Source organism: Thalassophryne amazonica, chromosome 1 (assembly GCF_902500255.1).
Source record: "Thalassophryne amazonica chromosome 1, fThaAma1.1, whole genome shotgun sequence".
In the NCBI taxonomy this organism is placed as follows: domain Eukaryota; kingdom Metazoa; phylum Chordata; class Actinopteri; order Batrachoidiformes; family Batrachoididae; genus Thalassophryne; species Thalassophryne amazonica.
Window position 1 is genome coordinate 110,431,643 of NC_047103.1, and position 15,008 is coordinate 110,446,650.

The 15,008-nt window shown below is 50.3% G+C and overlaps 1 protein-coding gene across 1 annotated transcript in view; it reads left to right on the forward strand.

Annotated features, from left to right (window-relative positions):
• Nucleotides 1–8,355: 8,355 nt before the first annotated feature.
• Nucleotides 8,356–15,008, forward strand: part of atg3 (autophagy related 3) — a 77,504-nt gene continuing 70,851 nt past the window's right edge. The window contains exons 1-3 of the mRNA XM_034173409.1: nucleotides 8,356–8,545; nucleotides 8,634–8,675; nucleotides 8,846–8,895. Of these exons, the coding sequence (XP_034029300.1) occupies nucleotides 8,474–8,545; nucleotides 8,634–8,675; nucleotides 8,846–8,895 (164 nt within the window). The 5' untranslated portion in view covers nucleotides 8,356–8,473. The remainder of the gene's footprint in view (nucleotides 8,546–8,633; nucleotides 8,676–8,845; nucleotides 8,896–15,008) is intronic.

Consider the following 15,008-nt stretch of genomic DNA (forward strand, 5'->3'; position numbering starts at 1 on the left):
ACAGCTGTCACTCATCACTCCAGCTGTCACTCATCTACACTACTATATAAGCCGGACTGCAACTCCACCTCCCCGCCGAGAAATCGACTACCAGAACCAAGGTAATTTCTCTGCTGAATTTAAACTGTGACTTACGTCTGTTTGCAGCCGTAATCCTGTGAAGACCCAGAAGAGGGACAAACAGGAGCTGCACGAGTGTGTGTGATTTGGAGGTGGAGGTGCTCCCACCTAACGGTATCTGGACTATATATTACTGAGTGTGCGGACTCACACTCACACATCATATTTCTGCTTTCTGCCAGCAGTACCAGGGTCGACAGTCGAAGACAGAGGCCACCTGGGGACTCGGGACTTGGCGGCTCCGGTGTTCTTCAGGCCGTTGGTGGTGGAAGCCGTGTGGGACGCGGCTTCTCTCTCGTCGGGCGTCTTCTATCTTCGAGCCTGCCCACACTTCACCTGGTGTTTATTGACTGTGAGATTAAGACACGTTTCGTTGTGTAATATCACAACATTAAATTGTTACCTTTTGGCTTACTCTTTGTCCGTTCATTTGCGCCCCCTGTTGTGGGTCCGTGCTACGACACCTTCCCAACAGGATTTCTCGGCCAACGTCATGGACTCCGAGGGGCGTCAACTCCAGCTTGAACGGCCAATGGAAGAGCCAGGAGCGCAGGCGTCAGCGGGAGGCGGGTTGAGTGAGCTGCAGCAGATCTTAACCGCCTTCAAGGCCCGGTTAGAATTAGTGACCGAGCAGAGTGTCCTCCTTAATCGGAGGGTGGAGGCTCTCACCACCAGGGTGGAAGCGCGCGATCAGGGCGCTGCTGCAGCCACTCCTCTGGCTGGTCCTGGGCCCGTATTAGACGTTCCACTGGTCGTTCAACGAACCCCCCCTCCGTCCCCTGAAGCATACATAAGCCCTCCGGAACCGTACGGGGGCTGTGTCGAGACGTGCGCGGACTTCCTCATGCAGTGTTCGCTCGTCTTTTCACAGCGCCCCGTCATGTACGCATCAGACGCTAGCCGGGTGGCTTATGTTATTAATTTGCTTCGAGGAGAGGCACGCGCATGGGCTACGGCGCTTTGGGAGCAGAATTCACGGCTCCTAACGTCTTATACTGGGTTTGTACGGGAGTTCAAACAAGTGTTTGATCATCCCAACAGAGGCGAGACCGCTTCGAACGTGCTGCTGTCGATGAGACAGGGGCGTCGTAGCGCAGCCGAGTATGCAGTCGGCTTCCGCATCACGGCAGCGAGGTCTGGCTGGAATAACGTTGCGCTCCGCGCCGCCTTTGTAAATGGACTGTTCCCGGTCCTCAAGGAGCACCTACTGGCCAAGGAGGAACCGCGGGAATTTGACGGGCTGATCGATTTGGTTATACGTTTAGACAACCGTTTAAGCGAGCATCGTCGGGAGCAGGCCGGGAGGCATGACCGGGCACTAGTCGTCCCTCCCCCTTCCGGTTCCGACAAGGTGACGTCGTCCCCACGCTTCACTGCCAGAGAGCTCCGTGTGGCTACAGCTCCCCCTGCTGAGGAGGCTAGGGACACGAGTAGGGCTAAATTAAAATCAAACATCAGACAAAGGAGGCTGGCCCACGGGGAGTGTTTCGTCTGCGGCTCTTGCGAGCACATGCAGAAGGACTGCCCTAAAACGGTCAAACAACAACGCCCGTCCTTAGAAACTGGGCTAAGGGTGGGTCATAACACGCACGCGGGAAAACCCCGCAAATCTGCACGACTCCCAGTAACAATCCTTTGTGGGGATTTAACCCTTCATGCCCCAGCACTGATAGACACAGGGTCTGAAGGGAATCTGCTGGACAGCAGATGGGTAAAGGAAGTAGGGCTCCCTCTGGTGGCTCTGCCGGCACCATTGCAGGTGCGAGCACTAGATGGCACCCTGCTTCCATTAATCACACATCAGACACAACCAGTGACTTTGGTTGTGTCTGGGAATCACAGGGAGGAGATAGTGTTCCATGTAACACCTTCTACCTCCCGAGTGATTTTGGGCTTTCCATGGATGGTGAAGCACAATCCCCGGATTGATTGGCCGTCTGGGGTTGTGACGCAGTGGAGCGAAACCTGCCACCGGGAGTGCTTAGGATCCTTGGTTCCTCCCGGCACTACGGCTAATGAGGAGGTCAAAGTTCCCCCCAATCTATCGGCGGTGCCAAAGGAGTACCACGATCTTGCTGACGTTTTCAGCAAAGATCTGGCACTCACTCTTCCCCCGCACCGACCGTATGATTGTGCCATCGATTTGGTCCCGGGCGCTGAGTACCCGTCCAGTAGGTTGTACAACCTCTCACGTCCGGAACGCGAATCAATGGAGACCTACATCCGGGACTCCTTAGCTGCCGGGCTGATCCGGAACTCCACCTCCCCGATGGGTGCTGGTTTCTTTTTTGTGGGCAAGAAAGACGGCGGACTCCGTCCATGCATTGATTACAGAGGGCTGAACGAGATCACGGTTCGCAACCGATACCCGTTACCTCTGTTGGATTCAGTGTTCACGCCCCTGCATGGGGCCACAATTTTCACAAAATTGGATCTTAGAAACGCGTACCACCTGGTTCGGGTCCGGAAGGGAGACGAATGGAAGACGGCATTCAACACCCCGTTAGGTCATTTTGAGTACCTGGTCATGCCGTTCGGCCTCACTAACGCCCCCGCGACGTTCCAAGCTTTGGTAAATGACGTCTTGCGGGACTTCCTGCATCGGTTCGTCTTCGTATATCTGGACGATATACTCATCTTTTCCCCGGACCCTGAGACCCATGTGCAGCATGTACGTCAGGTCCTACAGCGGTTGTTGGAGAACCGGCTGTTTGTGAAGGGCGAGAAGTGCGAGTTCCACCGCACTTCTTTGTCCTTCCTGGGGTTCATCATCTCCTCCAACTCCGTCGCCCCTGATCCGGCTAAGGTTGCGGCGGTGAGAGATTGGCCCCAACCAACAAGCCGCAGGAAACTACAGCAGTTCCTAGGCTTTGCAAATTTCTACAGGAGGTTCATTAAAGGTTACAGTCAGGTAGTTAGCCCCCTGACTGCCCTGACCTCCACCAAGGTCCCCTTCGCCTGGTCGGATCGGTGCGAAGCCGCGTTCCAGGAGTTGAAACGCCGGTTCTCGACTGCACCAGTTCTGGTGCAGCCTGATCCTGATCGCCAGTACATAGTAGAAGTGGACGCCTCTGACTCAGGGATAGGAGCCGTGCTGTCCCAGAGCGTGGAGGCTGATAAAGTCCTCCATCCTTGTGCCTTTTATTCCCGCAGGTTGACCCCAGCTGAACGGAACTATGACGTCGGCAATCGGGAACTTCTTGTGGTGAAGGAGGCTCTTGAAGAGTGGAGACACCTGCTGGAGGGGGCATCGTTGCCCTTCACGGTTTTCACAGACCATCGGAACCTGGAGTACATCCGGACCGCCAAGCGGCTGAACCCCAGGCAAGCCCGCTGGTCTCTGTTCTTCGGGCGCTTTGACTTCCGGATCACGTATCGCCCCGGGACCAAGAACCAAAAACCAGATGCATTGTCCCGGGTGCACGAAGAAGAAGCCAAAGCGGGGCTGTCGAACCCCACCGAGACCATCATCCCCGAGTCCACTGTCGTGGCCACCCTCACCTGGGACGTGGAGAAGACCGTCTGGGAGGCCCTGACAAGGAGCCCGGACCCGGGGACTGGCCCCAAGAATAGACTGTACGTCCCACCAGAGGCAAGAGCTGCCGTATTGGACTTCTGTCACGGGTCCAAGCTCTCCTGTCATCCCGGAGTGCGTAGGACCGTGGCAGTAGTCCAGCAGCGCTTCTGGTGGGCGTCCCTGGAAACCGACGTCCGGGACTACGTCCAGGCCTGTACCATCTGCGCCAGGGGCAAGGCAGACCATCGGAGGACGACGGGACTCCTCCAGCCCCTGCCAGTGCCTCATCGCCCCTGGTCTCACATCGGCCTGGACTTCATCACGGGCCTCCCGCCGTCCCAGGGCAACACCGTTATTCTCACGATAGTGGACCGGTTCTCCAAGGCGGCCCACTTCGTGGCCCTCCCGAAGCTCCCGACAGCCCAGGAGACGGCAGACCTTCTGGTCCACCACGTCATGTGGCTGCATGGGATACCATCGGACATTGTTTCAGATCGTGGTCCCCAGTTCTCTTCGCAGGTGTGGAGGAGTTTCTGTAAGGAGCTGGGGGCCACCGTGAGTCTCTCGTCCGGGTACCACCCCCAGACCAACGGCCAGGCAGAGCGTGCTAACCAGGAGTTGGAACAGGCCCTTCGCTGCGTCACCTCCGCGCACCCGGCGGCCTGGAGTCACCATCTGGCCTGGATCGAATATGCCCATAACAGCCAAGTCTCGTCTGCTACCGGCCTCTCCCCTTTTGAGGCATGTTTGGGGTTCCAGCCCCCATTGTTCCCGCTGGTGGAGGGAGAGGTCGGTGTGCCCTCGGTCCAGGCCCACCTCAGGAGGTGCCGCCGGGTGTGGCGGACCGCCCGCTCTGCCCTGTTAAAAGCCCGGACGAGGGCCAAGACCCATGCGGACCGCCGACGTTCCCCGGCCCCCACATACCAGCCCGGGCAGGAGGTGTGGCTGTCAACAAAGGACATCCCCCTCTGTGTGGACTCACCCAAATTAAAGGACAGGTACATCGGACCATTCCCCATCCTCAAGATCATCAACCCGGCCGCAGTGAAGCTCCGACTCCCGGCTTCACTGCGGATCCACCCTGTCTTCCACGTGTCCCGTATTAAGCCACACCACACCTCGCCCCTCTGTGCACCTGGACCTACGCCGCCTCCTGCCCGGCTCATCGACGGGGAGCCTGCTTGGACGGTCCGCAGGCTCCTGGACGTCCGTCGTAAGGGCCGGGGGTTCCAATATCTGGTGGACTGGGAGGGGTATGGTCCTGAGGAACGCTCCTGGGTGAAGAGGAGCTTCATCCTGGACCCGGCCCTCCTGGCCGATTTCTACGGACGACACCCGGACAAGCCCGGTCGGTCCTGTTGTGTGGGCCGCTGAAGAGGAGGTACTGCTGGCCCACTACCACCAGAGGGCGCCCTGCTTGGAGTGCGGGCTCCAAGCACGAGAGGGCGCCAGACCCAGAGGAAGTGACAGCTGTCACTCATCACTCCAGCTGTCACTCATCTACACTACTATATAAGCCGGACTGCAACTCCACCTCCCCGCCGAGAAATCGACTACCAGAACCAAGGTAATTTCTCTGCTGAATTTAAACTGTGACTTACGTCTGTTTGCAGCCGTAATCCTGTGAAGACCCAGAAGAGGGACAAACAGGAGCTGCACGAGTGTGTGTGATTTGGAGGTGGAGGTGCTCCCACCTAACGGTATCTGGACTATATATTACTGAGTGTGCGGACTCACACTCACACATCATATTTCTGCTTTCTGCCAGCAGTACCAGGGTCGACAGTCGAAGACAGAGGCCACCTGGGGACTCGGGACTTGGCGGCTCCGGTGTTCTTCAGGCCGTTGGTGGTGGAAGCCGTGTGGGACGCGGCTTCTCTCTCGTCGGGCGTCTTCTATCTTCGAGCCTGCCCACACTTCACCTGGTGTTTATTGACTGTGAGATTAAGACACGTTTCGTTGTGTAATATCACAACATTAAATTGTTACCTTTTGGCTTACTCTTTGTCTGTTCATTTGCGCCCCCTGTTGTGGGTCCGTGCTATGACACCTTCCCAACACACACGACTGAAAAGCAACCGGAATCCATCTGAAATCCACCTTTAAGCCGTCCTGTGAGACCAACACCGAGGTGGTTTTGTCCCGCATAATGAACGGCTCTGTGGTGCGTCCCTCCGCTTTTCTTTCCATGAAAAAACTCCTGTAATGGTGGAATGTACCGAAAAAGTGCTGATGTCCACATCTTCAGCCTTTTTGTGAAAGTCAGACGAGGTCCCAGATCAACAAAGCCTTCACGTTGGAAATGATCTGGTTGTTCCAGCGGGGTGTCAGCCTGTCGATGGGGGCTGGGAGCGCGCCGCGCTCTCAGCAGTTGTGGGCGGTCTTTAAACCGTCTGGATCTCTCCTTAATCTGTGTAATCCCCATAAAATCGTCCCTGAAAGCCATATTAATTTTCCGAACGGTGTCCACCTGGAGGTCTCTCACAGTTTCTGGAAAAAAATTGATGCAGCAAAGCTACAAATCGTTCAGACATTTATTCGCAATTAAAAAATAGACGAGAGGGGTGGACCACACCTCACTCAAAGCCTGCTCACAGGCGAATGATGCAACCGACAGGCGTGAAAAAACTCACGCATGCGCACAAAGGTTCAAGCTTGGCTGATGCAATCACACGTGATTCAAATCCATATGGTTTTTGAAAACAATAAAAAGGTCGGATACTTTTCTAACAGACCTCGTATAATACAATATAGTAATATATATGATATATAGCCATATATCCAGGAGAGTTTTAGGCACAATATACAAAGAGTTTTATGTTGCGATATTACAACCCCTGGCAATAATTATGGAATCACCGGCCTCGGAGGATGTTCATTCAGTTGTTTAATTTTGTAGAAAAAAAGCAGATCACAGACATGACACAAAACTAAAGTAATTTTAAATGGCAACTTTCTGGCTTTAAGAAACACTATAAGAAATCAGGAAAAATAATTGTGGCAGTCAGTAACGGTTACTTTTTTAGACCAAGCAGAGGGAAAAAAATATGGAATCACTCAATTCTGAGGAATAAATTATGGAATCACCCTGTAAATTTTCATCCCCAAAACTAACACCTGCATCAAATCAGATCTGCTCATTAGTCTGCATCTAAAAAGGAGTGATCACACCTTGGAGAGCTGTTGCACCAAGTGGACTGACATGAATCATGGCTCCAACATGAGAGATGTCAATTGAAACAAAGGAGTGGATTATCTAGCTCTTAAAAGAGGGTAAATCATCACGCAATGTTGCAAAAGATGTTGGTTGTTCACAGTCAGTTGTGTCTAAACTCTGGACCAAATACAAACAACATGGGAAGGTTGTTAAAGGCAAACATACTGGTAGACCAAGGAAGACATCAAAGCGTCAAGACAGAAAACTTAATGCAATATGTCTCAAAAATCGAAAATGCGCAACAAAACAAATGAGGAACAAATGGGAGGAAACTGGAGTCAACGTCTGTGACTGAACTGTAAGAAACCGCCTAAAGGAAATGGGATTTACTTACAGAAAAGCTAAACGAAAGCCATCATTAACACCTAAACAGAAAAAAACAAGGTTACAATGGGCTAAGGAAAAGCAATCGTGGACTGTGGATGACTGGATGAAAGTCATATTCAGTGATGAATCTCGAATCTGCATTGGGCAAGGTGATGATGCTGGAACTTTTGTTTGGTGCCGTTCCAATGAGATTTATAAAGGTGACTGCCTGAAGAGAACATGTAAATTTCCACAGTCATTGATGATATGGGGCTGCATGTCAGGTAAAGGCACTGGGGAGATGGCTGTCATTACATCATCAATAAAAGCACAAGTTTACGTTGATATTTTGGACACTTTTCTTATCCCATCAATTGAAAGGATGTTAGGGGATGATGAAATCATTTTTCAAGATGATAATGCATCTTGCCATAGAGCAAAAACTGTGAAAATATTCCTTGCAAAAAGACACATAGGGTCAATGTCATAGCCTGCAAATAGTCCGGATCTTAATCCAATTGAAAATCTTTGGTGGAAGTTGAAGCTGTTATAAAAAGCCAGAGGTGGTGCAACAAAATACTAGTGATGTGTTGGAGCGTTCTTTTGTTTTTCATGATTCCCTAACTTTTTCCTCAGAATTGAGTGATTCCATATTTATTTTTTTCGCTCTGCTTGGTCTAAAAAAGTAACCGTTACTGACTGCCACAATTTTTTTCCCCTGATTTCTTATAGTGTTTCTTAAAGCCAGAAAGTTGCCATTTGAAATGACTTTAGTTTTGTGTCATGTGTGTGACCTGCTTTTTTTCTACAAAATTAAACAACTGAATAAACATCCTCTGAGGCTGGTGATTCCATAATTTTTGCCAGGGGTTGTAATGCTGTTGTTCGTGTGCAACGGTGTAAGTGCAGCCTGATCATATCATCTCAGTGTAGTTCTCAATGTTAATGACAACGCGCCTTTTTTGTTTGGAGCCGGAAGTTGAAAATCACATGATGCGTTACGTCACACTTAACAACCGGATTATAAACCTCCCCAAACCACGAAAAAAAAAAAAAAAAAAAAAATCCCCATACCACGATGGTTGCTCCATCTTGTTTTGTGTCACTTTTGTGTCAGAGCATGTCCGCTCTAGTACTCATTAATCTCTATGATTTTTGTGACGCGTACTTTGATACCGGAAGTGTTTGTGGGTAGACGTGTCATGTGATCGACTCTTGGAGATACACTGAACAAACCTGAAAATAATTTTCTTTTCGTTGTTTGGTAGATCGGTGTTGTGAGGTCGTCGTTTTTGCTTTTTACGGAGTCGGCGATGCAGAACGTGATAAACTCCGTTAAAGGCACTGCTTTGGGAGTGGCTGAGTTCCTCACTCCTGTTCTGAAGGTAAAGTTGCCTGCTAACATGTTAGCGTCCACAGTGCGCACCTTAAGCTCCAGACATCAGATAATGTTCTGTTTTTAACCACTCACAGGAATCCAAATTTAAAGAGACCGGCGTTATTACCCCAGAAGAGGTGAGGACCTGATGTCATCGAAAAAGTTGGCCTTTATGACTTGTTTTCCGACCATAACGGAAATATCTGCTTCCTCTTTATTGTGTATATCTGTATTTTGTACATTATTTTACAAAATCCGTTCAGTCAGTGCAAAATCCTGACGCACTAATTGACGGGATTTGACTTAGTTTGTTGCAGCTGGTGATCACTTGGTCCATCACTGCCCGACGTGGAAATGGTGAGTTTGTACTTTAAGTATAATATGCACTAAAGTGTCTGCAGGTATTGAGGAAGATGTATCCCAAAGCATGAATCCTACAGGGACTGCACAGAGAAAGAAACATTTGTATACATAATAATAGTAACCTTTATTTAACCAGATAAAACCCATCCATCTATCCATCCATTTTCTTCCGCTTTATCCGGAGTTGGGTTGCGGGGGCAGCAGCTCAAGCAAAGCCGCCCAGACCTCCCGATCCACACACACCTCCCCCAGCTCCTCCGGGGGAACCCCAAGGCGTTCCCAAGCCAGCCGAGAGATGTAGTCCCTCCAGCGTGTCCTGGGTCTTCCCCGGGGTCTTCTCCCAATGAGACGTGCCCGGAACACCTCTCCAGCGAGGCGTCCAGGGGGCATCTGGAAAAGATGCCCAAGCCACCTCAACTGACTCCTTTCGACGTGGAGGAGCAGCGGCTCGTCTCCGAGCTCCTCCAGAGTGACCGAGCTCCTCACCCTATCTCTAAGGGAGCGCCCAGCCACCCTGTGGAGGACACTCATCTCGGCTGCTTGTACTCGTGATCTCGTTCTTTCGGTCATAAGCCAAATCTCATGACCATAGGTGAGGATCGGAACGTAGATCGATCGGTAAATCGAGAGCTTTGCCCCCCTACTCAGCTCTCTCTTCACCATGACAGTCCGATACAGCGACCGCATCACTGCAGATGCTGCACCGATCCGTCTATCTCACACTCCTCCGTCCCTCACTCGCGAACAAGACCCCGAGATACTTAAACTCCTCCACTTGAGGCAAGGACACTCCACCGACCTGAAGAGGGCAAAGCACCATTTTTTGGTTGAGAACCATGGCCTCGGATTTGGAGGTGCTGATTTTCATCTCGGACGCCTCACACTCGGCTGCAAACCGCCCCAGTGCACGCTGAAGGGCCTGATTTGACGAAGCCAACAGAACCACATCGTCCGCAAACAGCAGAGACGAGATTCTGTGGTTCCCAAACCAGACCCCCTCTACACCCTGGCTGTGCCTAGAAATTCTGTCCATAAAAATAATGACCAGAACCGGTGACAAAGGGCAGCCCTGGCGGAGGCCAACATGCACTGGAAACAGGTTTGACTTACTACCAGCAATGCGAACCAAGCTCCTGCTGCGGTCGTACAGGAACCAGATAGCCCTTAGCAAAGGACCCCAGACCCCGTACTCCCGGAGCACCCCCCACAGGGTGCCCTGAGGGACACAGTCGAATGCCTTCTCCAGATCCACAAAACACATGTGGACTGGTTGGGCGATCTCCCATGAACCCTCGAGCACCCGATGGAGCGTGTAGAGCTGGTCCAGTGTGCCGCGACCAGGACGAAAACCACACTGGTCCTCCTCAATCCAAGGTTCGACCATCGGTCGAATTCTCCTCTCCAGTACTCTGTAATAGACCTTACCGGGGAGGCTGAGGAGTGTGATCCCCCTATAGTTGGAACACACCTTCCGGTCCCCCTTCTTAAACAGAGGGACCACCACCCTGGTCTGCCAATCCAGAGGCACTGTCCCCGATCGCCACGTGATGCCACAGAGGCGTGTCAGCCAAGACAGTCCCACAACATCCAGAGACTTAAGGTACTCAGGACGGATTTCATCCACCCCAGGAGCCTTGCCACAGAGGCGCTTTCTAACCATCTCTGTGACTTCGGCCTGGGTAATGGATGAGTCCGCCTCTGAGTCCCCAGTCTCATCTTCCTCTTCGGAAGATGTGACGATGGGATTGAGGAGATCCTCGAAGTATTCCTTCCACCGCCCGACAACATCCCCAGTCAGGGTCAACAGCTCTCCACCTGCCCCGTAAACAGTGCTGGTGGGAGCTGCTTCTGCCTCCTGAGGCGTCGGATGGTTTGCCAGAATCTCTTCGAGGCCGACCGATAGTCCTCCTCCATGGCCTCCCCAAACTCCTCCCAGACCCGAGTTTTTGCCTCTGCGACCACACGGGCTGCGGCACGTTTGGCCTGCCGGTACCTGTCAGCTGCCTCCGGGGTCCCACCTACCAACAAAGATAAGTAGGACTCCTTCTTCAGTTTGACGGCATCCCTTACTTCCGGCGTCCACCACCGGGTTTGGGGATTGCTGCCGTGACAGGCACCAGAGACCTTGTGACCACAGCTACGAGCGGCCGCATCGACAATGGAGGTGGGGAACATGGTCCACTCGGACTCCATGTCTCCAACCTCCCTCGGGATCTGGGAGAAGCTCTCCTGGAGGTGGGAGTTGAAGACCTCGCTGACAGAGGGTTCCACCAGTCATTCCCAGCAGATCCTCACGATACATTTGGGCCTGCCAGGTCTGACCGGCTTCCTCCCCTCCCAACGGATCCAACTCACCACCAGGTGGTGATCGGTCGACTGAGATCAAAACATGGGGTATTTTAAGTCCCGTGAATTAGGGTTTGGGTGATAGTGCAGCAGATAAGGGAAACAATCCTGCAAATGTTGAAACAAGCATCGAATTATGCACAATTACCCACTGGACGTTACTTTTTTCAAAAAAGTGACTGCCCACTTGAATTTTCAAGAGGCAGCCAGGTAGGGATCAGCTGAAGAATTATACAGGTGTCAAAATTAAAAGATGCTCCAATCATATTGAAAACTATTCCACGTTGTTTGTCTGATCATAAATATTCCAAAAAGGTATAGTTTGGACTATCTGTGACTGAATGTTTTGGGGTAAAAACGGTAAGAATAGTTACAAAGGTCAGTCTCAGTTTGTACAGGAGCCAAAATTTGAAGTTGCTTCAGTTTTGGTTAAAAAAAAAATTGTGCAAATTATTGGTTGAACTGATGAGATTAATAAATGGAATAGTTTTGACTGTGTTAAATGCTTGGTCTGCAAAGTAAAGGTCAAACATTGCTGATGTCTATTATATTCTATGATGTGACATACGAGGTCTGTGAGAAAAGTATCCGACCTTTTTGTTTTATGCAAAAAATATATGGATTTGATTCATATGGTTTTACGTCAGCCAAGCTTGAACCTTCGTGCGCATGCGTGAGTTTTTTTCACGCCTGTCGGTTGCGTCATTCGCCTGTGGGCAGGCTTTGAGTGAGCACTGGTCCACCCCTCTCATCGTTGTTTCATTGCGAGGAAATAGCGGAATGATTTGGGCTTTTTTTTTTCCATCAGAATTTTTTCAGAAACTGTTAAGAGACAGGCAGCTGGAAACCATTCGAAAAATTTATCTGGCTTTCGGTGAAAATTTTACGGGCTTCACAGAGAATAAGGAGTGTTACTACAGCTTTAAGGATGGCCCACAATGGCGCTTGGCACGCCGCGCTCCGAGCCGCCATCGAGAGGCAGAAACCACCACATCATTTCTAAAGGGATCGCTGTGTGGAGCCGGGACTGTAGTGTGCAATTTCTGTGGTTATCACAAGAGCTGGACATCAGCCATTTTCCGGCAGATTTCACTTTTAACAAGAGATTTTGTCATGAAAAGACCCGCGGAGGCTCACGCGTCACGACGGATTCGCTGATGGAGCGAGACAAAGGAACACCTCCGTTTCGGAGTGTTAGAGGACAAGTTGGGACATGCCTATCTCGTCTTTCGGTGCTTACCAGTCGAGTCAGTATAAGCGAAATTGTGGAGAGCTGGGCATGTCCCAACTTGTCTTTTAATGGAGACTTGCATTGAAAAAAATGCAGTCAGATTTTTTGAACAAAAAATGACTTACATTTACACATGAGATCCTTCTGAATGTAGTAAAGTAAATCTGCAAGCCCAGATCTGTCATTCAACGGAGAAATCTTCATTTGAAAATGACAAATTTACAGCTAACATTTAGCCCTCCGCAAATTGTCCCTCTCATCATGGACGCTGCCGAGACGTCACGGACAAGACCCTCTCCCAGCATGCATTGCGCCAATTGTAACTTGTGGATTTACATCAGTTTGCATCTGCACCTTTTTCTTATACGGAAGGATCTACTTTTTTTAAAACTTCATATTGTCTTGCGGCACGTTTGGTGAGTACACATTTCTTTTATTTGTGCTTGAAAATTATTTTGGGGGACTTTTTCATACACCCGTTTGATTGAGTGGTGTCGCAATGAAAATCTACTGTCTTTCGCCTCCGGTACCATCGCAGGATATGGAGGCAAGACCCGCAAAGAATCCCAGTCATTAAAAATATATAAACCTCTCTCAGCATCCATGGAGCTCTGGGGCTCCGATTGCCGAGACGTGCAGTGCTGTGGATTTTGCCGCAAGAAGTCTGTCCTTGCAGCAACAGGTGTACCGGCCGCTTCACATTAAAACAGCAAGCGTAATCTCAGGACTTGTGCCAAGTGTGCTGCAGCTCCATTCAGTAGACAGAGAGGTGATGCCGAAGTTGTGCGCTGAATCTGACACAACACCGGCTGCAAAGCAGACACGGGCGGTGTGAGTGGCCTGCGTTGGCGGTTAACGAGCTCGTTAACGAGCCCGCAGACTTAATAAGCGCAGCGGAGGCAGAGAGCGGGAGAGGAAGAACGGCGCTGTCGATGTCGTTGCTGATCTGAGCACACAGATCTGTATCTCACATTCATTGCAGCTTACTTTTGGATGTTGAAACCAGGACGTGTATAAGTAACATTACTAACAGATAAAATCAATTTCAATGCGGGATCGGACTGAAGGCGGGAGCGCGTCATATTGTCCCTGACGTCATGGAAATTATATGACTGTACAAACTGTTTTCACAGAGGGCTAAATTTTAGCTGCAAATTTGTCATTTTTAAACAAAGATTTCTCCGCTGAATTACAAATTGGGGCTTACAGATTTACTTTACTGCATTCACAAGGGTCTTATAAATACATATCAGCTATTTCTTTCTGAAATCTGACCACATTTATTTCAATGCAGGTCTACTTTAACACTCCTAAACGGAGGTGTTCCTTTGTCTCGCTTCATTAGCAGCTCCGTTGTGACGCGCGAAGCCTCCGCGCGGCTTTCCATGACAAAATCTCTTGTTAAAAGTGAAATCTGCCGGAAAATGGCTGATGTCCAGCTGTTGTGATAACCAGAGAAATTGCACACAACGGTCCCGGCTCCACACAGCGATCTGTTTAGAAATGATGTGGTGGTTTCTGCCTCTCGATGGCGGCTCGGAGTGCGGCGCGCCGCTGGCCATTGTGGGCCGTCCTTAAAGCTGTAGTAACACTCCTTATTCTCTGTGAAGCCCGTAAAATTTTCACCGAAAGCCAGATAAAGTTTTCGAATGGTTTCCAGCTGCCTGTCTCAAAGAGTTTCTGAAAAAATTCTGATGGGGAAAAAAAAGCCCAAATCATTCCGCCATTTCCTCGCAATGAAACGACGACGAGAGGGGTGGACCAGTGCTCACTCAAAGCCTGCCCACAGGCGAATGACGCAACCGACAGGCGTGGAAAAACTCACGCATGCGCACGAAGGTTCAAGCTTGGCTGACGAAAAAACATATGAATCAAATCCATATATTTTTTGCATAAAGTAAAAAGGTCGGATACTTTTCTCACAGACCTCGTATGTTACTCCGTAACGTGACAACTAAGCATGACACATGGTGCAACCTATTCCTTTTTAAAACCCTGTTAACTCTACCAATAGATTATTGGTTGAGTTAATAGGGTGGAAGCTTAATGAAATTTACAAAGTTGTATGTATGTCTGTGTGACACTTGAACATGAACCAGTGATCTAAGGCCTGGTTCACACGGCAAGATAATTAGGCCGTTATCGGACCCGATCTTCCCCTTCCGACAATCTTAAGGACACCCGACAATCGTAATGACTCTAAAGATAATATTATCACATATTCCTGTCGTGTGTGGTGTATTCAGAGCGCTCTGATCTGCTCGGAAGGATGTCAGGAGCGCTCCGATCGCAAATTGGGGATATTCAACATGTTGGATTTTTTTGGCCCGATATCGCCGCGTATGTTGTGTCCTCCGACCACAAACGAGCACGCAGCCTGCTGAATGGGACGTGCAGCCAATCAGAAAGCAAGGTGAAGGACGTACGGAGCGGAAAATAAAATCAAAACAGCTGTTCTGACTTACCATAAAGTCTGGTGGTCGCGCTGTCTCCACTCCTTTAAAGAAGACCTTTTCTTTTTCTTTTTGTA